This window comes from Babylonia areolata, chromosome 1 (assembly GCF_041734735.1).
Source record: "Babylonia areolata isolate BAREFJ2019XMU chromosome 1, ASM4173473v1, whole genome shotgun sequence".
NCBI lineage: Eukaryota > Metazoa > Mollusca > Gastropoda > Neogastropoda > Buccinidae > Babylonia > Babylonia areolata.
In genome coordinates, this window is record NC_134876.1 from 99,589,168 (window position 1) to 99,615,603 (window position 26,436).

Here is a 26,436-nt window from a genome sequence, read left to right on the forward strand (position 1 = left end):
GCCTGGCCACCATCACCACAACGGCACCGACCCCAACGTCCAGGGGATGATGACCGAGAGGCAGCGAGGGCTCTGTCATCATGAATTAATATTTCATTCTCACTGACTTCAGTTCACTTCTTCTTCTTTGTTCGTAGGCCGCAACTCCCACGTTCACTCGTATGTACACGAGTGGGATTTTCGGTGTATGACCGTTTTTAGCCCGCCATGTAGGCAGCCATACTCCGTTTTCGGGGGCCGTGTGCATGCTGGGCATGTTCTTGTTTCCATAAGCAGGTCTGCACATATGTTGACCTGGGAGATCGCAAAAATCTCCAACCCTTTACCCACCAGGTGCCATTACCGAGATTCGATCCCGGGACCCTCAGATTGAAAGTCCAACGCTTTAACCACTCGGCTATTGGGCCGAGTGCACTGCAGTATAAAATTAAACATATTAGCGCAGTCACATTTGGAACATGACCATTCAGTAAGACTATGTGCATCAAAATAACTGAATTATACACATACATACCGTGACACCCAGTCATTCACCACCCTACTCCCTCACACATGGTACACATACGTCAGTAAACACTGGCAACAACAGCACGTTGCCATGCTACATGTCATTATCAGTGAAGGTTTCAGGTTAAAACATCAGGATATATATATCAATAAGATACAATACTGATGCGACGAAATAATAAGATACAGAATAAAGGAATGGTCTGCACACTCGTTGCATCTTTATTTTTTCTCAGTTACTCACATTTAATGTTTGTGTTAAATGACTGACATTTCGTTTAACATCTTTCTGTGAGGTATTTTTTTGTCTGAGAGATGTGCATGAATCTCGATCATCATGAATCGGGCGTCCATGTTCATGGGCACACATCCTGACGGGAAAAACTGAAATTTTTTTTACTGAGGTAATTAACTGGACTATCTCGATGTGTTCAACGTTGTATTTACCGTTCGGTTTCAGATCTAGAAAAGGAATATATTTCCGTGACTGCCCCTTTCATCCCTAAGACCCCCCACACCCCACACACAGACACACACGTCGTCATCATTATTAACATCACCATTGTTGTTGTTTTTTGTGTTAAAAAATCATTTGTATCATTCATTTCATTCCATGCCAGCGATGTTATTTTGGTATGTAGACCTACAAATTAGTTTGTTATTCGTTTTTGTTTTTGTTTTTTGTTGTTGTTTTGTTGTTTTTTTGGGTTGTTGTTTTTTTTTTTTACCGTGTCTTTGTTTTATGCCTTTTGGAGACCTTTTGTTGAACTGGGCCTAACCAGTAGAATTATTATGTAAGGGATAGTTGCACGAAAACAGCATAACTTTTTTATGCAACGTTCTTGTATAATTTCTTGATATGTGCAACATGCGGTAGCGATTTCTTTTTCTTTCTTTTTTTGTTTTGTTTTGCTGATATTGTCTGTTGAATGCTGTCACCAGATGTAGGCCAACACCAGAGGCTTCGTACGTTTTGATTCCTTGTTTCAGTAAGCTTTGAATGTGGAACATAAACCCGTGCTGCTTGCTTTTGTACGAAATGTTTGGGCTACAACGATTAGGGAACAACAAATACAAGCATAATTGTTTTTCACGGTGTGATCTGCGTGGTTTGAAGTCCTCCATTTTGAACAATCTTCTCATTGTCTTGCTGTTCTTTGTCTGTCTGTAACTCTCTGTTTCTCTGTCTCTGTCTCTCTCTCCCTGTCTCTCTCTCTCTCCGAGTCTCTCAAACTGTCTGGATGGGAGCGCGAGTATGTTTACGCGTATAACGGTATGTGTGAATGCGTGCGTGCCGTGCGTGCCCCGGTGTGTGTGTGTGTGTGTGTGTGTGTGTGTGTGTGACGGTGTGTGCGTGTGTGTGTGACGGTGTGTGCGTGTGTGTGTAAGTGTGTGTGTGTGTGTGTGATGATGATGTGTGTGTGTGTGCGCGCGCGCGCGCGTGCGTGCGTGTGTGTGTGCATGCGTGCGTGTGTTTGTGTGTGTGTGTTGCCGTTTCGATATTTCTCGGAACCACATACGATAACTTTGTCTTGTCGCCCCAATAGTTCAGATTTCGGCTCTTCTTCTTCTTCCTCTTTAGCGACGCAATCATCAGTCTGATTATTCTGTCACTCAGAAAGGGGGAGGGGGAGGGTCTGGGGAAAAAAAGTCACCTCCGCTTTAGCCAGGGGAGCCCGGGCCCCAGAGGAAACTGAAAAGAAAAAGAAAGCAGGCTAACTGCTCTGTTGAAGTTTGGAAGCCCTTGACACGAAAGTGTCGGTGGTCTCGGCCTCCACTACATTAGACAATGGTTGACCTTATCAAAGGCCTTAGCAAAGTCCATCACGAGGATGTCCTACTGCCGGCCTCTCTCCATGCTCTCAAAAAGCTCATATGTGAAGTCGAGGAGTTGTGTCTCACACAAGCGTTTCTTCCTGAAGCCATGTTAACAGCTGGTTGCAAAGACTGCTGTGCTGCTCTAGGTGGTCCATGACGGCGCCGGTCAGGAGGTGCTCCAGCACTCTGAAGATGACGCTTGTCAGGGACACTGGGCTGTAATTGGTTGGCGGGGTCGTAACGTGTTCGCCTTTCCGTTAAATATTAGTGTTACACTTGGCAGTTTTTCAGTCTGATGGTAGTTTTCTACTGAGTGTTGAGTGAAGACTGATACCATACCAACAACACTTGATGACACTCAGTAGTGGACCGCCTGGAACTGATTCCAACGACGTGCAGCAAGATTCGCACTGAGGCGCTACAGGGACACGTCAAGCGTCTCAGATATGACTGACCAGTAAATGTCATCACTGAGGCAAAAGCTCATCCCGGCCCCACCGGCGCTGCGACTGACGAACCACCCGGATCAGCTGATGTAAAACACAATTACTTCAGACAGTTCAGACAAGCACCGTGGGTGAGGATTCCTCAGCCCCAAGAACAATTCGGGACTGGAATGCCCTGCCCCTGACAGCTGTGAAGGCCAGTGCTACCGGTACCTTTGTGTCGAGGGTAGTGTCACAGTGGCTGCCCGGCGAACTCCCTCCCTCCCCCCCCCCCCCCCCCCCCACCCCCCCCCACCCACCATTCCGGCTGCAGTGAACCACCACGAAAGAAAGAAAGACAGAGGAAAAGTAGGAGAGAAAATGAAAGGAAGGAAAGAAAAAAAAAGTTCAGTAATATTTTTCATTTTAGTGTATGGGGATCATGGATCAAAGTTGCGGTAAATGACGGGCTGGAGCTGTGCCGGTCGGGGTTTACTGACGGACTCAGTGATGCCCGGGGAGCGCCGCTTCTCTAGGTGGACTGAGTGGTCCAGCCTTGTCAGATACTGCGAAATAAAGGTCCTTTTTTAATTCAAATTTTATTATTTTATTTTGTATTACTTTATTTTATTTTATACTGTTCTTTTTTTTTTTTTTTAAGAATAACTCGTGCTTTCTCTTCAGCGGACTGATCCCCCCTTCAGTCAGTAACAGAATATTTCTTTCTGATCGAGGCCACTCAGTGGAAGGAAGATGGTCAGTGATGGATCAACCTCACTTGCAAGTTCCCCTCTCTTTTCCCACATATAGGTTGTTGTTTTTGTTTTTGTTTTGTTTTTTTAAGTCGAGAAAAAAAATTAGCAGGCAGCTGCCATTAGCCTTGAACTGTTGACATGCCTTGAACCCTCCTCAACTCATGTGACACTTGCAATGGGAAGACAACTCGCAAAACTCTCAACGTTGACTTGGCAAATAAACAAGAGTTACCCTTCCGTCAACTATGGCTTCTTTCACTCCCTGCAGAAACCAGTGGACGAATGAACGTTCAACCTTCTAGTAGCTCAAAATTTCTGCACAGTATTGAATGAATCGAAGGACATACACGCACAGTAGGCGTCATGACATCCAGAGGATCTGCTAGTCTTCTTAATTTCTTTATTTTCAACTCTACGTATGGACAACGAGAAGGGGAGGTGCGTTGGTTTTGACTCAGTGACTCCACTGCGATTATGTTCCACTATGCTGTTGTTACCATCGGTGTAAAGAAAGTTGGCTGCTTTTGCAATTTTTTGTCGTTTTTAGATATAAGTGCACAGTTTTGCATTGAAAAGTCATACTTGATAATTTTATGGAATAATCAAGACATGAAAAATGTAAGATTCGACTAAAAGTGGTAATAATACTAATGGGATTGAGATCATGTGGCTGGTGTCCCGACAGCAGAAATTTGCATTTTAACACGGAGGCAAGCCATAAACTGGATCAGAAGTCACTACTTTGTTTTTGAGGATACACACACACACACACACACACACACACACACACACACACACACACACACACACACACACACTTACTTGGTTAAGTTATTGGCAAGACATTATTAGCAGTTATACTTTTCACTTGTTCATTCAGTGTCTGATGATGATAATTAAATACTAATAGTACTATTGATAATGATATTGACATTGATAATGATTTTTAGAATAGTAATGATACTTTATTTCTATTGTGCCTTTCATAAGAAATAAAATACAGTAATGCTCAAGGCACATCACATGAGTAAAAGAAACTAAAATATTACAAAAAGAAACATTTTCAATATAAAAAAATCACAGCCACAAGTGAAAATTTCTGTAACAGTTATCCCATGTGTACAATGTACAGTCATCCCAACCATGTACGATGTAGTGAACATCGATGTCATCCATGTAATATATAATAATACAAAGCAGCCATGCCACACGATCAGACAGTTGCATGAACACACACAACGCACACACACACACACACACACACACACACACACACAGAGGAGCCTGCATACACACACAGACACACACACTGATTGTTTGACACACACATGCGCAAATGCACACACACACACACACACATATGCATGCAAATTTACCCGACCTTGGAGAAAGCTCCAGGTCAGGAAACATTAATATTTGTGACTTGAGTCACTCCATTGGCAGTAGAAAAAAAGTTACATGCCTTGGACCCCTACAAAGCACAAGGACCAGACAAAATACCCTCAAGAATATTAAAGGAACTGAGCAGAGAGTTAGCTCTTCCTTTGAGTATGATTTATAATAAATCACTTGAATCTGCTTCCCTACCGAAAGATTGGAAAATGGCTGTGGTAACAGCTATATATAAAAAAAGGGTCAAAACATGAACCAGGAAACTTCAGACCAGTGAGCTTAACTTGTATTGTGTGTAAGATTTTGGAGTCCTTTATCAGTTTCAGTTTCAGTAGCTCAAGGAGGCGTCACTGCGTTCGGACAAATCCATATCAGGGTTCGTCATTAACATTTTTTCACATGAGCGCCTGCGCTCTAGTTTCAGAATTTTGATGAGCGCAAACTGAAAACTAAGAGCGCACACTAAAAACATAGAGCAACAAGTCTCAAACATAAATTCATTTTCTCACCTTTAATTCTTGTTTACATCAATTCCTCTCCAATACTTGAGTCACTTAATCCATTCTCCTCACTCTCACTTTCCGGCTTCTCAGTTTTCTGACGCTTTTGAAAGTTTGGCCTTCTCTTCCTTGGACCACACTTCACTAGGCCTACTTCCGGTTGAACTAACAAAACGTAAACAGACGGCTTTCAAACTTCGGTAAATGCAAAACGATCGCGCTTTTGACTCTTGTTTGTGATGGACAATGGAATAACAATTTAGATACAGTAGTGTATGCTTACGTCTTTTCAAAATCAAGAGCGCAAGCGCTCTGAGTCAAGGAATTTTCCAGAGCGCAATTTGTTTTTTCAGAGCGTTCCGCTCAGCGCTCCCGTTAGTGACGAACCCCATATACGCTACACCACATCTGCCAAGCAGATGCCTGACCAGCAGCATAACCCAACACGCTTAGTCAGGCCTTGAGAAAAAAAAAGGTGAATAAATAATAGATAAGCGTACATAAATAAATTTAAAAAAAATAATAATAATAAAAAAAGGAAGTAATAATAATAATAATAATAGTAATGATAATAAATAAATAAGACAACAATGATGATAAATAAGCAAGTAAATGTAAAACATGAAGACACACATTCACACATACACCCACACATGCATAACAGATATGCACCAAACATGCAGTTTCACAGATATGAAAGCAGTCAAATACACATAAACGTACAAGAGCCCCAACACACACACACACACGCCACACACATGACCCTGCACTTCCTCTACCCCCTCCTCCACACACTCATTTCTAGGCTACGTATCGCAGCTTCCACGGCACACACACACACACACACAAACACACACACACACAGATGAACACTTACTTGTACAAGCACACACACATACGCCCACATCCCCCACCCCCAATCCCACACACATATATACAAAGATATATATATACACACCCGAACGTTCCAATATCCTGCTGCTCCCACAGTGTAGGCATTCATACACTCACATACCTCATCCTCTACTCCCCCCCTCGCCCCCCCGCCTCACACACACACACACACACACACACACACACATACGCATGTGCGCAGAACTCTCATGACACTAGTGTACACTTACACCCTCGCGCATGCACAAACGCACTCAAAAACACAGACCCACACATACACACAAACACACACATACACACACGCACAGAGGCTGCCACTGATTGGCCGCAAGAGGGATGGGAAAAGATCTCAGATGCCAAGAATGTGGTGTCTAGTGTGTTGCTCAGTCTATTGTATTTGGAAAATCCCACAGAGACCCTGTTCCGTTTTGAAGAAATTTGCGCAATGTTGGTTTGGAAATGATGCCGATATTTGTTTGATTTGCAGTAGTATCACACATGACAACAAACAATCTGTATGCAGACTGTCAACATGGTTTTAGAAAAAGAAGATCATGTACAACACAGCTCTTAGAAGTAATTGAAGATCTCACAAAAATGATAGATATGGGTAAACCTGTAGACATAATTTATTTAGACTTTAGAAAGGCATTTGACTCGGTACCACATCAAAGACTTTTAATTTTATTAAAATTAGCTTCATATGGTATTACTGGAAGTATACTGAACTGGACAGGAAACTTCTTGGCAGAAAGAACACAGGTAGTTAGAATTGGAGAAAAAATGTCAACGAATGAAAATGTTGTTAGTGGTATACCACAAGGTAGCATACTTGGCCCAGTGCTATTTACAATATACATAAATGACCTTCCTGAAAGTATCATCAGCAAATGCAAAATATTTGCTGATGATACTGAAATGTATGGCAATGCACAAAATAATACTACACTACAAAAGGACTTATATAAGTTACAAGACTGGACTGATAGATGGAATCTATATTTTAACGTATCAAAGTGTAAAGTAATGCACATGGGAAGAAAAAATCCAGAAAACAAGTACCATATGACAATAGAAGACACCTCACAGGACATTGAAAAATGTCAAAGTGAGAAAGACCTTGGCATAATTTTTGATAATAAACTATCTTTTGACATGCATATACAGAATATAATAAATAAAGCCAACCAGATGATAGGGATAATTAAGAGAACATTTACCTATTTAGATAAAGATATATTTCTTAAACTGTATAAAGCATTAGTTAGATCACAAGTGGAATATGGTAATATTGTGTGGCACCCATACCTCAAGAGACAATCTATAGCTATAGAAAGGGTACAAAGAAGAGCAACTAAGATATTAAAAGAATGCAAATCTATGAGCTATCAACAGAGACTTATATACTTAAATCTGCATTCATTAAAGGGAAGAAGGCTAAGAGGGGATTTAATAGAAACATACAAAATGTTAAATTGCTATAATGAAGTCAATGTGAATAATGTTTTTAGAATGTCAGATTATGAGAACACAAGAAATTCAATGATGAAAATTTGTACTGTAATACTAACCTAAGGAAAAATTCATTTGCTAATAGAATTGCACATATATGGAATGTACTACCATTGGAAACTAAACTTGCACAAAATACTAATGTGTTCAAAAATCTCCTTGACATGAACATCAGTTTAAAAGAAAAATTTACTGACTTTGATGAGTGATTTACAGAACATGTAAAAGAAAACATGTATGTATCCCACAAATAAAAGACCAATATTGAAGGGGACATAAAAAAGGCCGTGAGGCCTAGGCAGTCAAATGCCAGTCCCTACACTACTACTACTACTACATGCACACACATACGCACTGCTAATGGGCAGCTGCAGACCTTTTACCCTCATTGATGGTTTTGACAAAGGGTGACCCTCTGTAACGCTGTACTCCTCTTTCCTGCTGTAGCCCCAGAAATTGTTCGTGATTTTCTGGCAGTCGTGCACAGTTAGTATCATAATCTCTCCTTTTTTTTTGTTTTTTGTACAAACTGTAATTTTGTTGATAGTATGAAATAAATAAGCAGTTGATTCTGCAAGTATTACTTGCAACAATTAAGAATTTTTAGGGTGGGATGTTGATTTCTTGATGTAAGCCCTTCATTGATCTTGTACAGAAAGCCAGTAATAGAGCATAGATGATTTTATTTTTAACTTGAAAAGTTGCTGCTCTTTCAACAGCAGGGGTTACAGTCCTTGAAGCATTTTGTTGTGAAGTAAAATTAAGTATTGATTTTGTTTAAAAAAAAAAAAAGAAAGAAAAAAGCAACAGCATAATTTTGTCATGAAACACTAATTATAAATTGTTTATTGATTTGAAGGTGTGTGTGTGTGTGTGTGTGTGTGTGTGTGGGTGGCAAATTGCAGGAAGAGAAGAAGGTGATGTTCTACTTTCCTGATGAGGCAGATATCGACACCAAAGTCAAGAACATTGGTCTGTCTGAAGCCATTGTTCAGTTTGCTTCGTAAGTTTTGTTGTTGGTTGCTAAATTTATCATTCTGCTGCAAATTGTGCACATTGTATAACTATGACAGCATGAGGACAAAACATATGCCAGAACATCATTTCATAATTTAGGTTACTCATACACAGTGTTATGGTACTTTCACATATGGATTTGTACAGTTTTGTGTGTTTGTGTGTGTGTGTGTGTGTGTGAATGAGAATATTTAAATATAATGTTGCAGTTTTCCACATTTTGTGAAGCTGTCTGTCTCCCTCAGCACAAACAAATATTTCATTCTTTGTTTGGGTGCATACATGAAATTTTGTTTTAGATTTGTTTTTTCTAATTTCATTTATCTTTGAAAAGACTGAAATTGTGTGTTATTTCAGTATTCAGTAGTCAAAGTAGGTTAATGAATACATTGATGATACACACTTAAACTGAAGTACACAGTGCCATGTTTGTTGAAGTTAAACTTAATTTGAGGTTTTATCCATTTGGAAAAAATCTCCTTTAAAAAAATTGTATTGTTTGATGTTAGTAAATGCATAAATAAATTAGACTGTTGTCTCTGACCACTTGAAAGTGAAATTATATATTATGTTTTTAAAATGTTTCATTGTTTGCTGTTGTAACAATGACAAATTACTCAGTATAAGATTTCCTGCATGCTGTTTTTTTTTCAGAACTTTTTCAGACCTACCATGTCAAAGTGTACACACACAGAAAACAAGGCAATTGTTTCTGGAACCAGAAAAAGATTTCTGGATGGTGATGGTAAGGAGGTTGTTGTGTTGTTGTTTTTTACTTCTTTTGGGAAGATTTTTTGTCATTATTTTGTTTTTGTTTTGTTTTGTTTTCCAGTTACTTGAAGAACAGTAGAAGATATACAATGTAATGCAACTTTTTTCTGAGTCATTGCATGGCTGGTGATTTCTAATGAGCTGCTGTGATGTAAATGGAAGTTTAAAATTGAAGTCATCCTCAATAGCAGAAAATGAATATCTTTATGATTCTATGTCTTGTCATAAAATGTTGAAGTGAGTGATTGACAGTAGTTTTGTTCTATGCTAAGTCACCCACAGAGAAAAGATAGGCCAGGAAAATAAACATATTATCCAGAGGTGAATATTAGATAACAAAATTAAAAATCAAATTGGAAATGGCATGGTAGAAAAAGCAGAGACACACTTGTCATTGAACTTTGAATTGTGAGAGAACAAGACGGAATGATAGCTAGAACTAAGGTTTATTCAACCATGCTTTTGATTCATTCTGGTTTTTAGCTATTGAAGTTAAACCTTATCCAAGGCACAGAAAAATGAGTTGGCTCTTTTGTGGGGTTTTTTTGTTGTTGTTTTTTTTTTGGTTTGTTTTTTTGTTTTGGGTTTATTGTATGTTTTGCTCATAATTTTTGAAACTTTGTTTTGCTTAGATTTAGTTTAGTTTGATCATGTATCTTGATTTAACCTAATTTATTTTTATGGTGTTATCTTTATTTATTAATTTTTTAAGTTACCCTCAATACTTCTGGAGTGTGTAGTATTCAGAAACAACAGCTTGAAGTATGTTGTGCTGAATATGCGTACATTGTGTTGTGTTGCACTGAGTGAGAATGATTGATGTAGTTTTGATTTGTCACCCAGACTGTCAGCCTACCTTTCAAAGAGAAGACGAAAGATGGCCAGCCTTATGCAGAGTACAGGGAAGATGATGTGCAGGACTCTGTCTTCGAATCTGTGCTCAGTCTTGCTTATAAAATGTTCAAGGTAGGTCTGGAAGGAGTTGGAGTAGTTGTTTTTTGTTGTTGTTGTTTTTTGTGTGTGTGTGTGTAACCTAATTTAAAAAAAAAAATGCTAATTCTATATTTTAATTATGTGGAATGTTAATGGGTGTGATGAAGTTGTTGCCGTGGGTCCACTTAGGTCTGGGACTCCTTGACAGGGTTGTATTATCATAATATACCGCTGCAGTAACCTAGCTGAGAGATAAAAGCACCTGCTGTGTCACTGTCAGTCAAGACATTTGAGCAGCACTCCCAAAGACGCATCCATGAGGTGGTTGACCTTTGACTGTGTGTTCCCAGTCTTCCCATTTGAGTCCATAGCACACTCAGCTGTGGGTAGGAGCCAGTCAATGGTCGGGAAAAAACCACCTCTGATGGGGATTGAACCCACGTCCTCCTGGTCATCAGTCTGTGAGGCTGACCACTTGGCCATGATGGCTGGTCAGGTCTGTCATGTTTGGTGGACAGTGTGTTTACTGTTCCCCAGCACCAAGGGATTTTCAGTCAGCTGGCATGAAATATCCATATCCACTTCTGCCCAGCCTACTTTAAAATAAAAAAAAAAACAAAAAAAAAAAAAGAATTTTTTTTTGCTTCATGTATCTTTCTTTTACCACTCTGAAACATAACAGAAACCACAAGTAAAACTTTTTTTTTTGTCCAAACAGTTGCTAGGAATATCAAAACAAGTAATAAAGAATGTGTATCAGTATTTGTTTCATTTTGTTTTGTTTTCAAATCCAGTATACACTCGCAGCTCTTCTTAATTGAAAGCCAAACAGAATAAAAATGAATATATTTTTTGACAGTTCCGGTGCACACCCAACAGTTGACATCATGATTGGTAGTTGTTGTTGTTGGTTTTTAAAAATATGGATATATAATGCATATACACACACATTCAGTTTCTGTTTCAAATGTCCCTTGTTGGTTAATGTTACACTATAGAGTGTTCGTTCACTTTGCAGCTGTTCAATGGGACATTTTACCATGTCTTGCAAAGAGCAGATGGAGATGTCCAATCACTAAAACAGAGGCTTGAGCATTTCTACAATAAGGTATGTTGGAATAGGTGGTCTGACATTGACTGTTAATGTTAGGGTTTTGAATGCTATGATGATGATGATGTGATATTTTTATTTATTTGTTCGGGTTGAATGGTAGTGTTAAAAAAGACCTTATTTTACATTAATTCAAGCATGATGGCATTATTAGAGTGTTGGTGATGAAAATGGTCGTATACTGAGCTAAGTTTGTATTACTGGTTTCCATGTGTGCATTTCATTAGTTCAGCCTGAGTCACTGCCATGTCAGCATTGATTAGATATTCAGTTTTAATGCAAGTAGATTTTGTGTTTAATGAATTTACAGACACTATTGATGAATTATCATGACATTAGCATGTAGCTTAATAAATGAATATTTTATGTCTGTTGCAATTGACAAACTATTAATTTACAAGAATTCAAGGTATGAATATCAACAGTGTGTTTGTTTGTGTGTGTGTGTGTGTGTCTTTGTGTATTTGTGCATGCATGTGTGCATAAGTTGAAAAGAGAGGACAGGGTGTTGTTTTTTTGTTTGTTTTTGTTGTTCTTTTCTAATTTAAAAAGAAAAGAGAAACTGTTACTTCCTTAGCAACTACCTGTTAATTATTGAATGGTCATTTTGATTTTTTCTTTTTAAACAGCATCAAGATTTTGCTATTTTACCTTGACCTGAACTTCATTCATAGTCGTTTTCTGGTGGTTGCATCCATGTCTAAATACCAGAATGGCCAAAAAACCACAACAATAAAAAGGGGAGTCAATAAATGGTGTCTGATCTGTGCATCTTGTTTTAACCTGACAAAAAATGGTGACTGATCCCTACATCTTGTTTTAATCCAGGTTGGAGACATAATTTGACAAAAAACAAGAACGCCAGAGAATCGGCAGACAGGCAGAAAATACGCAAAAACTTAGCCGTATGAAGAGCACAGGAACAGCAGTCATTATGGCTGCCGGAAAAAGAGGGCGCTAGCTAGCGGGACAAAGGGGAGGTTACCTACTTCCGGGAGGTTATCGGCCATAGTTACTTTCGTTTTCTCCGCATAGGCGGATAGTACGAGTAGTTTGCACAGGACAGGAATGTCAGACCCCTGCCGGAGTCTGCACTAGTTGGGTCACGGTAAGTATGTTATTTAAAAGTAATTTTAGATGGAAAATTTCTTTTTATTCCAACAAAAAATGGTGACTGATCTCTGCATCTTGTTTTAAATTTTGAGTCAGACCAAAAACGGTGTCTGATCTCTGCATCTTGTTTTAATCCAACAAAAAAATGTTGACTGATCTCTCAGCGTCTTCTCCTGTGTCTCACAGTACCTGTTGACACTCAAGCTGTCCCAGTGCGACCTGTTGGATGTTTTCAACGGCATTCACTTCCTGCCGCTGGACAAAAACACCTATCTGCGCATCCAGTGCTTCATCAATCGGCTGGAGGCCACCTTCCCCATGGTGAAATACACGGCCTTCCTCTACAACGACAAGCTGGTCTGGTAGGCTGTGGACAGCAAGGCACAGAGAGAGAGAGAGAGATTTTACATGTCTACTTTTAGTAATAGAAAAGGGAAACAGGGCGTGTCAAAAGGGGAGAGAGAGTTGTTTCGAAAAGGATATGCATTATTATTAATCGACTTGCATAATTTTGATGACATGCGTAAGTGCATATGTGTGTGTGTAGATATGTGTGTGTTTGTGTGTATAAATAGAGGGAGAGAGAGGATCACTGCTTTTATGATTGTGTGTGTATATCCGGTGCTGTGTTTGTCATTTAATTCTTTGATGGTGATTTTTTTTTTTTTTTTTTTCAAAAAGAAGCCTCTTTTTCCCTTAGTAGTTTCCCAGAGACAGTATTTTAATTCCTGAGAGATGGGGGGGGGGGGGGAATTTTCAGTTGGTCATATTATGAAGTGTCATCAAAGTCTTTAGTTTTGATAGTTCGAATAAACTTTTGAAATCTTTTTGTTTTAAAATTGAATTCTAATCGTTTGTCAGGATGCTTGGTTGTCCCAGACTACCCTCAGGTAGGGTTACTCCAAGGAACTCTGCATGGCAAACAGGCATACCCTCTAGACATAATCATCCACGCTTCTGTTCCAAGAAGTGGCGAAGGGAAACAACTCTTTTTGTTTTAGATCACAGTATCAGATTGAAGCTCCATACAGGGTTTTTACTCTTTGTGTGTGTTCATGTATGTTTTTTTGTGTTTGTTCTGGAAATTCCTTAAATGCCCTAGGAACCCACTTGATTAACTTGCATTGATCCTTTCCATTTTCAAACCATCAGGGACAGATATTTATGGGTTATCAGAAGCGCTGATGCATTTATGTGGGCATTTAGCGAAAGATTACAGAATGGTGAGGACACTTTTCTGCCAGTACAGTGCCCATGAGGGTCTGGGTGCAGAGCCTTTTCTCCGAAAGTTTGACCACAAAATCTAACTGAACGTGGAGTCAGGTGAGACGATAAACTGAGGTCCTGTGTGCAGTGTGCACTTTGCACACTGAAAAAGAACCCTCGGCAACATAAGTGTTGTCCTCTGGGAATATTCTGTAGAGGGACCACCAATCTGTGCACAGATATTTGTGCATGCACTCATGGCCTAAGCACAGCAGATGTGGTGTAGCACGTATAGATTTGTCCAAACGCATTCACATCTTTCAGTTTCAGTTTCTCAAGGAAGCATCACTGCGTTCGGACAAATCCATATACTCTACACCACATCTACTAGGCAGATGCCTGACCAGCAGCATAACCCAACATGCTTAGTCAGGCCTTGAGTGCATGCTTATATATTTGTGTGCCTGTCAGAGTGGATTTCTTCACAGGATTTTGCCAGAGGACAACACTCTAGTTGCCATGGGTTCTTTCTCAGTGTGTGAGATGCGGGCTGCACACTGGACCTCAGTTTATCATCTGATGTGAATGACTAGACACTCAGTTTAACCAGTCAAACTTGGGAGAAAGGGCAATAGCGGGTTTCAGATCCCTCACAACTCTCTATGTTGACAGCTGAGTATCTTAACCATTCTGCTACATGTCCTTGATAAACAGAAGTTGAGAGTGGGGGCGATGTTGCAGGAGCGGACTTGAGCAGGAGGACATGCGCACCATGTACCAGTACCTGATCACCAGCCTCTTCCCCACCTACATGGCCACGGAGCACCAGGGGGGAAACCAGACCCGGCCCCAGGCACAGGGACCCTCGCAGTTCTGCAAGTAAGACTCTGGCCTGGACGCTGTGTCCTGCACTGGGCATTCTTACTGCGTGGGTGTACATCCACATGGACCGACAACAGGACAGATGTCCTGACCCACCCAAACATAATGGGACATTGATTTTGAAAACAGTTGGTAGACACATTTTCCAGGTCAAGTCAAAAGTTGTTAATCAGCTGTGATAAAAATTTTAACAGAGTATCATTAATCAGCTGTGATAAAAATTTTAACAGAGTATCATTAATCAGCTGTGATAAAAATTTTAACAGAGTATCATCACTTGGTATTAGCATGTTACAAACCCCCCCCAAAAAAACAAACTTTTAAGACACTTCACTGCATGCAGGGGTGCATATCAGTGTCAGGCATCACACACAGATGATAAGGGGTTGAGAATGTTTGATCATTTTATTGCTGAAGAGGACCATTGCTTGTTCATTGGTGAGATCATTGTCCAGTACATTTATTTGTTAGCTCAGACATGGTGTGTAGACATCTGTAAAATGGTCAATCATTGTTTGACAATTAACTGCAACAGTAGGGATGGGAAAGAGTACTTTTTGTTAACAAAAAGCAAAAAAACGATTTTTGACATTTCTCTCTCTCTCTCTCTCTCTCTTGTCTAGTTGTTTGTATACATTTAAACCAAGGTAATTTTCAGCCACAAAGGGATTGCCAGCTCAATTAGAGAGACTCATAGAGAGAGGGAGAGGTGTTCTCTAGATAACAGGCGCCTTCCTGTGGCAGGCAGTGGCCTACAGCAAGATGAACGCATGCTGGCGTTCAGCCGGCCTCTCTTCTTCCCCTCCTTACCATTGAGCTCGATGTGTGCAACACACACTTGGCGCACTGAACAAGAACCCATGGCAACAAAAGTGTTGTCCTCTGGCGAAATTATGTAAAAAGAAATCTACTCTGATAGATACACAAATATATACAAGCATGCACTCAAGGCTTGACAAGCACGTTGGGTCATGCTGTCAGACATCTGCCCAGCAGATGTGGTGTAGTGTGTATGGATTTGTCCGTACGCAGCAATGCCTCCTTGTGAAAGTGAAACTGAAAATGACATTCACAGTCATAGTCTGCATTTTCTTCTTGAAAGAATATCTCCTTCCCCTTCTTTGAGTGTTGACTTGAAAACTCAAGCACTGAAATATTCCAAACCGCATGTTTAAAAGTGACCGCCAGACCAGCTTGTAACTTAACTGGTGACAGCTGTTGATCCACAGGTTCATGACAGGGCCGCCAGACTTGACAGATGAGAAATCCATGGGGAAACTGCCGCGTGTCTTCGTCAGCACAGAGACAGACAACGAGGAGTGCTACCTCTTGGTGTATCGTGCCATGTCAGCCACTATCTGCATGCTGGTTAATGGTGAGGAGATACCTTTGGTGGTTTCTTTGACTGTTGTCAGTCATTACCAAATTCCTTTGATTTAAACTTGAAAGTTAGAGGGAAAGATAATAACTGATGCAAGCGAGAGGGAAGGTTGTCTGTGATATGGACAGGAAAGGGCTGTATACAGACAAGCATGTTTTTTTTTGTATGGAAAGTGAATGATGCCAATTAGTGAAACAGATCATATGAAACAAAAGTGCAAATAATCAGCCCAGTTTGGACTTGGAGTGAAGATAAATTTTCTGTTTTAATAACAAGTCATTCGCAAAGAACATGCTTCTCTCTGTTTTGTTTTTTTTAAGCATGTACACTTTAATGACTTATGTCCTCAATATTGTACTTTATCTCATTAACACATATGATTTATTACATTCATCATGACTTCATTTTTGAGATCATCATGTAAGCAACGAGTCAGAGTGTAAAGGTGAAGGAGTTAGCAGCTTCTTTGTTCTGCCACGTCAGCAATTCATTGTTACCTTACACAAATGGTGATGCTTTCTAACTGCATTGAGAAGGATTTTAATGGACTACATGTTCACTTTCTGCAGTGTTCTTTTGGAACGTTCATGACTTTTGCAGTGAAGTGTGCCTTGAATGTCCCAACCTGTCGGAAGTTAGACACCATGTTAGCTCCACAGATGACTAAGCTGGCGTCCGACATCAAAGAGCAGCACTACCAGAGGGTGCCACCTCCCAGGTAAGCTGTAGTGTTACGTTAAGTATCTGGAGAAATATTTCAGGCAGTTACGATTTTGTTTTGTTTTGTCATTGTTACATTGTGAATACTGTTTCATTTCTTCTTCTTCTTCTTCTTCATTTGTGGGCTTTTAACTCCAACATTCACTCGTATGTACATGAGTGGGTTTTTATGTGTATGACCGTTTTTACCCCACCATGTAGGCAGGCAGCCATACTCCTTTTTCGGGGGTCTGTTTCAGTTCAAATCATTAAATCATACAGCACCAATTTTTGATCAGTTTTAATGCCCCTCATTGGTTTTGTGAAAAGTCTCTATTTTCATGAATTACTGTAAAATGGGCAAGGCATGAGAAAATACTAACAAGTACACAGGGATTATGCAAGGAAGATAATAAGCAATCAGTTTGGCTGTTTGGAAACGTCATTTTGATTATCTTGAAACCAGTCTCATCAGTTCAGCATAATAACTAAGTGCGCCTGTGCTTTACATCATGCACACAGATTGCTTTGTTGCAGTGCAGCTGACCCCATGTTCAAGTACATTGTCAGTGTGATTTATCCTGAAATCTGTCCCATCTTCTGTTCAGCATCGTAATAAGTGCACCTGTGCTTCACATCATGCACACAGATTGCTTTGTTGCAGTGCAGCTGACCCCATGTTCAAGTACATTGTCAGTGTGATTTATCTTAAAATGTCACATCATCTGCTCAGCGTAATAAGTCCGCCTGTGCTTCACATCATGCACACAGATTGTTTTGTTGTAGTGCGGCTGACCCCACGTTCAAGTACATCTACTTCAACCACATGAACCTGGCACAGCAGACCACGGTGCACATGGACCTGCAGAAGAGGGCAGGCATCAACATCCCCCAGGAAATCATGCGACTCCTCAGTGACATCAATGCAGACCTCACAAGGTGCGTGTTTTGATCCTGAGACGTTCACTGCTTGACACTGTTGTGTGTGTGGGTGTGTTTGTGTGGGTGTTTATGTGGGTGTGGGTGTTTATGTGTGTGGGTGTGACTCTGTGTGTATGTGGGTGTAGGTGTTTGTGGGTGTGTTTATGTATGCGTGTGTGAGTGAGTGTGTGTGTGTGTATGTGTGTTTTCATTCAGGAAACTGGAAAAACAAGTTCTGAAAGAGGGGTGTCCTGTGTATTAGTGTCAATCTGTTCAGGGATGACGTCTTTGGGACCCGTTGCTAAATATGTTTTTTAGTGTCTTTTTGTTTTCCTGCTATTGATGTTTGTCAAAAACAATTTGTTATTGTGACATTGATATTTGTTCAAATCAGTGGAACAGTTTTGTTTGTCAAAAATCATTCGACTGATGGAACCTGATATAGTGATAGTGAATTCAGCAGCAATTGTCCCACAAATCAAACAAATATCGGCATCATTTCCAAACCAACATTGCGCAAATTTCTTCAAAACGGAACAGAGTCTCTGTGGGCCTTTCCAAATACAATAGACTGAGCAACACACTAGACGCCACGTTCTTGGCATCAGAGATCTTTTCCCATCCCTCTTGGCAGCCTCTGTGCGTGTGCGTGTGTGGATGTGTGTGTTTGTGTGGATGTGTGGGTCTGTGTTTTTGAGTGCGTTTGTGAATGCGCGAGAGTGTAAGTGTACACAAGTGTCAGGAGAGATCTGTGTACGGATGTGTGTGTGTATATATATATATATATATATATATATATATATATATATATCTTTGTATATATGTGTGGGGGTTGGGGGTGGGAGATATGGGCGTATATGTGTGTGCTTGTACAAGTAAGTGTTCATCTCTGTGAGTGTGTGTTTGCGTGCGTGTGTGTGTGTGTGTGTGTGTGTGCCGTGGAAGCTGCGATACGTAGGCTAGAAATGAGTGTGTGGAGGAGGGGGTTGGAGGAGGTGCAAGGTAATGTGTGTGTGTGTGTGTGTGTGTGTTGGAGCTCATGTACGTTTATATGTATTTGACTGTACTTTCATATCTGTGAAACTGCATGTTTGGTGCATTTCTGTTATGCATGTGTGGGTGTATGTGTGAATGTGTGTCGTCATATTTTACATTCATTCGCTTAATTATCACCATTGTTGTCTTATTTATTTATTTATTTATTTTTTATTATTATCATTTTATTAGTATTACTATTATTATTACTACTACCTTTTTCTATATTATAATTATTATTTATTTATTTATTTATTTATTTATGTAAGCTTATCTATTATTTATTCCCCCCCCCCCCCCTTTTTTTTTTTTTTTTTTTTTTTCAAGGCCTGACTAAGCGCGTTGGGTTACGCTGCTGGTCAGGCATCTGCTTGGCAGATGTGGTGTAGCGTATATGGTTTGTCCGAGCGCAGTGACGCCTCCTTGAGCAACTGAAACTGAAACTGAAACTGTCCCACATGACCCTGCGTACATAATTGAGGTCACTATGGATAATGGATCTGTCTGTTCGGGGAGGGATTTTCCACACATGTTTGGATCAGCTGGGATCACCTTGCATGGTATATACTTAATTTTAGAAACTAAACGAAAATGGTTAATCATAAATTTTAGAGAGTGTGTGTGTATGTGAGTGCATGCATTTCCAGCATAGCAGTTTACATTTGTGGCAAGTGTCTCTGATGTGTCTGTCCAGTGATATCTGGTGTCTTTTGTGGGTGCAGCATGGTTGATTGATGGCATGAAATCAAACAGTAACTTCTTTTATAGGAAAATAGTTCTGCAATTTGCAGTTGTTTGAATTTTTCTTTCTAATGTGTGAGGAAAATGACAGCTCTTACTTCTCTGTGCAGGAGTAACCATGACGGTGAAACAATAGTGAAAACAACAAGTGACTTCTGGGTTGTGGGAAAGAAATCTGATTCCAGGGAATTCTACGTTGTCATTAACCAGAAGAATGCGAACCTTATAGAAATAAATGGTGAGTAATTACATTTATGAAAAAACGAAGCAACAGTTTTCAGGTAGATCAGTGATGTCTCCTTTTTTGTTATTTTGTAATATTCCGTTTGCCAGGTGTCAAGGATTGAACGGCTGACAAGTCAAAGAATGTTGACACATTTAAACTAGTCATGCTCACTCAATGGTTAATGATAAAATGAATAAAATAAACAAACTGAAGAATTCTTGGTTTGAAGAAAAATATGAACAACGTCCAACTAAGTTATAACATGACACCCACATAGCAATTATGCAGCGCTTACGATAAAATCAAATTTGCACAATTCAGTGTAAATAAAGGTAATGATATCATTGCTGACACCAGGGTTCACACCGTCCTTGAAGGTGTTTTCAGGCATGATTTTTGTCTGGCATGGTAATGCTTGTATATAGTAATCTTATGCTTGGACTGATTAGGGATTCTAGCAAAGCCAGCTGCATGCATACACACACAACTTTGTATTGATAGCAGGGTTATACCTAAAAAATCACACCATGAAGAATGCCTGCCAGAGTGTGAAAACAGCTGTCCTTTGAAGCCATCTACAAGAGTTGTTTAAGAAGAGGTTCAGAGGGTCCCAGTAAGAAGAAGGCATTGGTTTTTTAAGATGATAAAATAATCCTTGTACATAAGATGAATAAATGGATTGAAGCCAATTTGTACCAAAATTTAGAAAAGTATGTAGTATCTTTGAAAGGGAGCCTTGGTTTTTGCACAAGATAATGTGTTTAATTGGACAGCCTTTTTCAAATAGTTTGTTTTGTTATAGAGTTCATGAGTATTTTATCTTTTGTTCCATTGCAATTGTTTGACTGCTCTGGCAATGCAAGTACAATGAGAGATTGCACAAAAAACTTCATATTTCTGATTTAGAATAATGATTTACAAACTGGTCATTTTTTTAAAAATCCAGCTGCATGTGTTGTGTTGCAGAGGAAGTGAAGCGACTGTGCTCCTGCCACCTGAACAGTGTTTTCTTTCTGGACTGATCTGCTGAAGTGCTGTTCCTCCACTGACTGTCAATCCTGTGCAGATCTCATACAGTGTCCGGCTTGTCATGAGCTGCAGTTTGCATCCCATTATGGCAGCAAAAGCTATGTGTGCAACAAGCAGGCATGCATTTGCTTTGTTGCCTCCTGGCCTTCAGAAATCAACTGTTGTCAGCCATGATGTCACAGTTCATCAGACTGTTTCATTCCAGTGCAGATGTGAATTACAGAACATTGAAGATTATTTGTGCTGGGAGAATTTTCTTGTGTGTCAGTACGTTGTATTGACGTGTGTATGTGTGTGTGTGTGAAAGGAGTAAGGATTTTGACCATGCTTGTGTGTGTGCATGTGTGTTTGCAGGTGGGAGGAAGAGTGGGGGCTGAAATTATTAATGAGAAAGAGGAGATATATTCTGGCAGTAAATATGTGTTTAAGTCTTTTTTTCTTTTCTTTTCTTCTTTTTTTTTTTAAATTTTTTTTTTTTTTAGGGAGATGGGATTAAGAGGTGAGCATCAGTTAGTGTGTTTGATCATTGTGTGACATTGTTTTATTGGGATGCTGCCCTGATTTGTGTGTGTGAAGGTCTATCACCATGAATTATACTGCCATATCAGTAAACATAAGTCTGGTCAGCCTTCAAGCTGTACCATTGTGGGGAAATGATTTTGTTATTGATGATATGTAGTGGCTTCTTTTGTATTTGCTTTATTTTCAAAGCATAGTATCACTGATATATCAATGTGTATCTCCTGTGAAAAAGCAAAGCGTTAGATTTCTTATGAACAAGAGTTTGTGAAGCAATAACTGTTGATTTTATATAAAAGGGATCTTGATTTTGTAATGTATGTGTGACAGTCAGTCGTGTCGGACAATGACCATCAGAGCAGCAGAGGAGGCTGTGGCAGTCATGGCATGTCACATGATTATAGTGGACAGTCATCATAATCTCTTTGATCACTGCAATTGTTGACAAGGAAGAGCTTCTTCTCTAGCTGTTGTCTTCTTGTCCTTGAATTAACACTGTTTTGAAAAACAGTTCTGTTTTGAGCTTTCCATAAGATTCTTTCTGGATTTTGTTGACTTCTTGTAACTTTTTTTTTCACATTGAAATTCTTAAAGTAAAATCAGATTGTATGAAATTTTGAAATATCCAAGAGAAAAATCAGATTTTCATAAGAAAATTTCCAAAATATAATACACGGGTGATGTTTTAAAAAAGATGTTAAAAGTTACTCAAGCTGCTCAGGACATTTATGTGATCAAAACATACTTCAGTTTCAGTTCTTTAGGATATTTGACTAAGGGAGAGGTTGCCCAATTGGAGAGTTAGCCAAATGGCTGGAATACTCAAGGCAAAACTGCCTCTCCACATTTCATGTTCCATCGCTCTGTCACAGAGAGTATGTGCACCGCTGTCTGGCAAACTGAAATCTGGAAAACCTGCTGCAGTTTTTGGCCATGTCAGGCGCCCCCATCTTCATAAACATGACTTGTTCATTGTTTGCTTGTCGGTTGATTGAGGTAGTGGGCTTGGACTGCCAAATGCAACGTCTGGGAAGAACAGCATCTGTTTACAAATTGTAACTTCTTCTTCTTTTTTTTTTCAGGAATTATGTATGCGTATAAAATTGCCATCACTCTCTGCTCCAATCCACTTTTATCCATCCTCATCTTTCATTCATAGCAGTGTTTGTTTAGACCTAGGTTTGTGGCTCTTTGGAGAGAATGAATGTGTGAGAGCATTATACAAAGTGCATGTGTTTATGTGGTGTTTGCATGTACAAAAAGGTGGGAGGAAATTAGAGAGAAAAAAATGTTGTTGAGTTTATTTGATTCAGATTATTTTTTATATAATTCAAATGTATTTAAGTTAGATTATTTCCAGTATGAATCATTCAGTATGCTTCTAAAGCTGTTCAGCTTCTTCTGTAAACAATATTTTCTCACTGTTTTTACACTTTTTTAAATATTGGTCATGGTGTGCTTTTTTCTTTTCGTTTTTTTTTTTTTTTTTTAAAGAACAAATTGCTTTTATGGACTTGTGCAAATGATAGTGAGATTCAGAGTGCCCTTGTGATATGTAGCAACTGTAACATTGCTTTTCTATTTATTTATGTAACTTTTATTTCCTGTGGTTGGTTGTCTTGAGTGTATATAACTTGTCAGAGTGCTGGGCATTTTTGTGCATGTGGGGGAGAGATGCAGAGAGAGTGAGAAAGATTGTGTGCCTGCTGTGTGTGATGTGTGTTTCTGTCTGTGCATGCTTGCAAGTTATCGCAGTTGTACAGGAAAGAAAGTCTATGAATCTGCCATGAAATATGCCCCTGCTCTGTTGTGGTGAAGTGCAGGGGAGAGGGAGAGAATTTACTTTAGTGTGAAGAGTGTTGTAGAACAAAGAGGATGGCAGCTGTGCCTTAAAAAAATAATACAGGCAGATAAACAAATTAAAATATACAAATAGTTCAGGGTAATAGAAGGAAGCTATAACTGAGGAAGATGGCTATAACTAAAATGTTGTACTTCCACAATAAATAAATGTGACACCATTGGAAGTTTGGAAACGTTAGATCAAATATTCACATCCTCACATGAAAGAAGAAATGATAAATACAAGAAAACATATGAATATTTTTAACACAGATTTAACACAGGTCTATAAAGGTAGAAATTGAGGATTATTCAGCAGTTCTTACACCCCAGCCCATACCTATAACTTTACGATGGCATTAACTCCACTCAGGACATGTGCTTTCTTTGTTCAGCAGCACATGTTGGCATGAGGTTGAAAGGAAAAATAGGTCAGAGAACAGGTAGTGAGACAAAAGACACTACTGTGATTGTATTTATAGACAGACTGGCTGAAATCCTGGTGTGATGATATCTAACAGATTGGGCTTTGTCACTTTTTGCATCAAATTTGTCATTGTTTGGACAAAAATGCAATGTATTCTGCTCCTATTACCATGAAACTTCCTCCACTGTATATATCTGATTTCTTTTCTTTTTTTTTCTTTTTTTTTTTACATTCTCAACAAGAAATTCTAACAAAGACTACCAAACATAAAATCAAATTGAGGACAGACTGTTGAAGGGAAGTAACTAGTAGTGAAACATGTTACCTGATGAAAACACGTGCACAGACAAGTCCTGGGATCTTGAGTTTGGTGTTGTGAGTATACTTGTAAGTTGGTGCTGAGTGACACTTTGATGCTGTGAGCTATCTCAGAATTTACCAACGAGTTCGTTGTCATCTGGCCAGTCACATGGTTTTAGTTAGCATCATGCTTGTGGTCTTTTCTTTTTTCTGTCTGTCTGTCTGTCTCTTTCACTCTCTGTTACTTTCGTTGTCTTCCAATCTCTGAATTCTCTTTTCTTATATATAGTCTGGTCTTGCAAGCAGGTTGTGTATATCAGTTAATGTTATGATCATTAGTCCTGTGTATGTGTGAGTGTGTGTGTGTTCAAACATTCTACTGTTGATTTTACCATTGTGTAGCAAATTCAATATATTTAAGAATTTTGTTGTTTGTCTTCTTGAAGACTTCATTACATTTACTTATGACCTTTGCCCTAATATTCATAAGAAGTGGTGGGCAAAGTCTTTCCAGAACATTCAGTATGAAAGATGCAGATACACTAGCTATTTCAGTGCATAGCAGAGGACAATTCAAAATCAGACTCAAAAGTCATCTCTAATGACTGTGTTAACATAACTGCATGCATAGAAAGGCTGAAAGTATCAGTTTTAACTTACTGTCCCCAAATTTACCACAGCATATTATAATTATTCTGAATGCAAAAACTGTGTCCTCCAACCAGTGAATGTCTGTTTCGGGTGGGCTCCACACCTGTTTTGAAACAGCAAGTGCCATCTGAACTCATAAGGAGAGATGTGAAGGGATGTTTTGTTTGTTTGTTGCCCAGTCATACCATGTGCACTGTGTCAGTGGCGTTATCCACATGATACTTGACCAGAGTTCTTGGTACACAGGCTTAAGGCTTATCTACCATAGTTTTAGTGCCAGCAGTCCACAGGAAGCTATCAACGCAAGATCACCATGAGACCACGCACCAGAGGAGACCCTGTGCTGTTGCTGAGTCACTTTCATTGGGTTCATTAGCAATGCCTGTTCTGAATCATCAGAAAGCAGGACCCCACCCAATTGTTTTAGTGGCTGTTTGATTAGTGTTTTGTGAAATATACACTCAAAGAATCACAAAGACCATCCACATGAAAGAAGAATAAAGTCTCAAATCAAAGCAAAGATGGATAAAAAGAAGGTTGTAAATTCCAGTGATAAAAGAATTGCACGGCAGTCAATGCTTTACACAGTCAGTTCTGAGATTTGAACAAGTGCCCTCCACCTCTAAGGTGAAAGTGGTTGTTACATTGATTATTATACTTGTGTCTACACAGGCATGTTTCATTTGGAGGTGCAGGTCCACAGAATGCTATTATCTATCAAAGTCATGGTTTGCTGTTCACCACACAGCAGAATCAGTATCCGTAACTGGATCCATGGAATGCTTTTATCTACCCAAGACATAGCGTTGCTGTTCACTTCAAAACAGCATCAATGTGAAAGGTTAGGGTGGGTGCCATGGACAGAACTGTTGTGCAGGGCATTGAACAGGAAAGGAAAAGAAGAAAACCACTACATTGACATAATATTCATATATCATTGACTACTGACTAGTCTTATGTTCATGTTCATGTCCATACTTACCATGAAAGTAATGTTACCTAAGCCAGCAGTGGCATTCACTTTTCACAGCATGATGCAATATTGTTGAGTGAATCCTGAGATAATGTTGAGCTGATGCATGATATACAGACTGCATGAAGCAGAATGTTTTGCATGTGTGTTGAAAGAACTTGTATTTGGCAAGGGAAACAGAAATAAATTCTTTAAAATGTGTAGAGATGAGTTATACATTTTTGCAAAGCCTGAGTGTTTTGTATGAATGTTAGAGAGATTTATAAAAGCCTTTGGTAAGGTTAACGATTAAATACACACATGCATGTACACATGCACACACACTCACCAAAAAAAAAAAAAAAAAAATCTCATTTTGAACAGTTTTCAACAAAATAACAGAAATATTTAAGAAGGTTTGATTGATTGATTGATGTGGATACTTATATACTGTAGTGCCTATCCTCAGTCAGAGACCAAGCTCTAATTAAGCGCTTTACAAACACGGAGTCATTTACACAACAGGCTGCCTACCTGTCGCGGAGGTCATGCACCTCCGCCCATGCCCGTGTACACAAACAGACACTGCCAAACTGAGGGGATATAATTCCAGCCACAGGCACAACAAACCAGCGGCAATTGTCAGTCTGTCACCCACGAACTTTACATATGTCTGTGTCTGTCATCCCCGCCTTTCCACCTCCCTTCACTTCCCTCGTCCATCTCCTACTGACCTTCACCACACCAGCACCACCCCCTACCCTAGCTCTCCACTCCGTCCCCGAAACACAATAATCATGCAGACTGAGGGTGGGGAACTGGGACGGGGGGCAGGGGGCACAGATATGTATATATTCTATTTTAAGATCAGTGGGGC

The 26,436-nt window shown here is 39.5% G+C and overlaps 2 protein-coding genes across 2 annotated transcripts in view; both read left to right on the plus strand.

Annotated features, from left to right (window-relative positions):
• LOC143293145 (uncharacterized) overlaps positions 1-1,546 on the plus strand; it is a 17,846-nt gene extending 16,300 nt beyond the window's left edge. Inside the window, exon 10 of the mRNA XM_076604100.1 lies at positions 1-1,546. This exon is cut by the window's left edge and continues 166 nt beyond it. Coding sequence (XP_076460215.1) covers positions 1-50 — 50 coding nt within the window. The 3' untranslated portion in view covers positions 51-1,546.
• Positions 1,547-3,738: 2,192 nt separating this feature from the next.
• On the plus strand, positions 3,739-25,781 carry LOC143290237 (vacuolar fusion protein CCZ1 homolog). The gene is made up of 12 exons (XM_076599577.1): positions 3,739-3,943; positions 8,709-8,806; positions 9,475-9,565; positions 10,435-10,557; positions 11,543-11,632; positions 12,935-13,110; positions 14,696-14,833; positions 16,066-16,211; positions 16,818-16,935; positions 17,703-17,855; positions 19,724-19,851; positions 20,806-25,781. The coding sequence occupies exons 1-12, from the start codon at positions 3,869-3,871 to the stop codon at positions 20,859-20,861; spliced, it is 1,392 nt and encodes a 463-aa protein (XP_076455692.1). The 5' UTR covers positions 3,739-3,868; the 3' UTR covers positions 20,862-25,781.
• Positions 25,782-26,436: the final 655 nt, after the last annotated feature.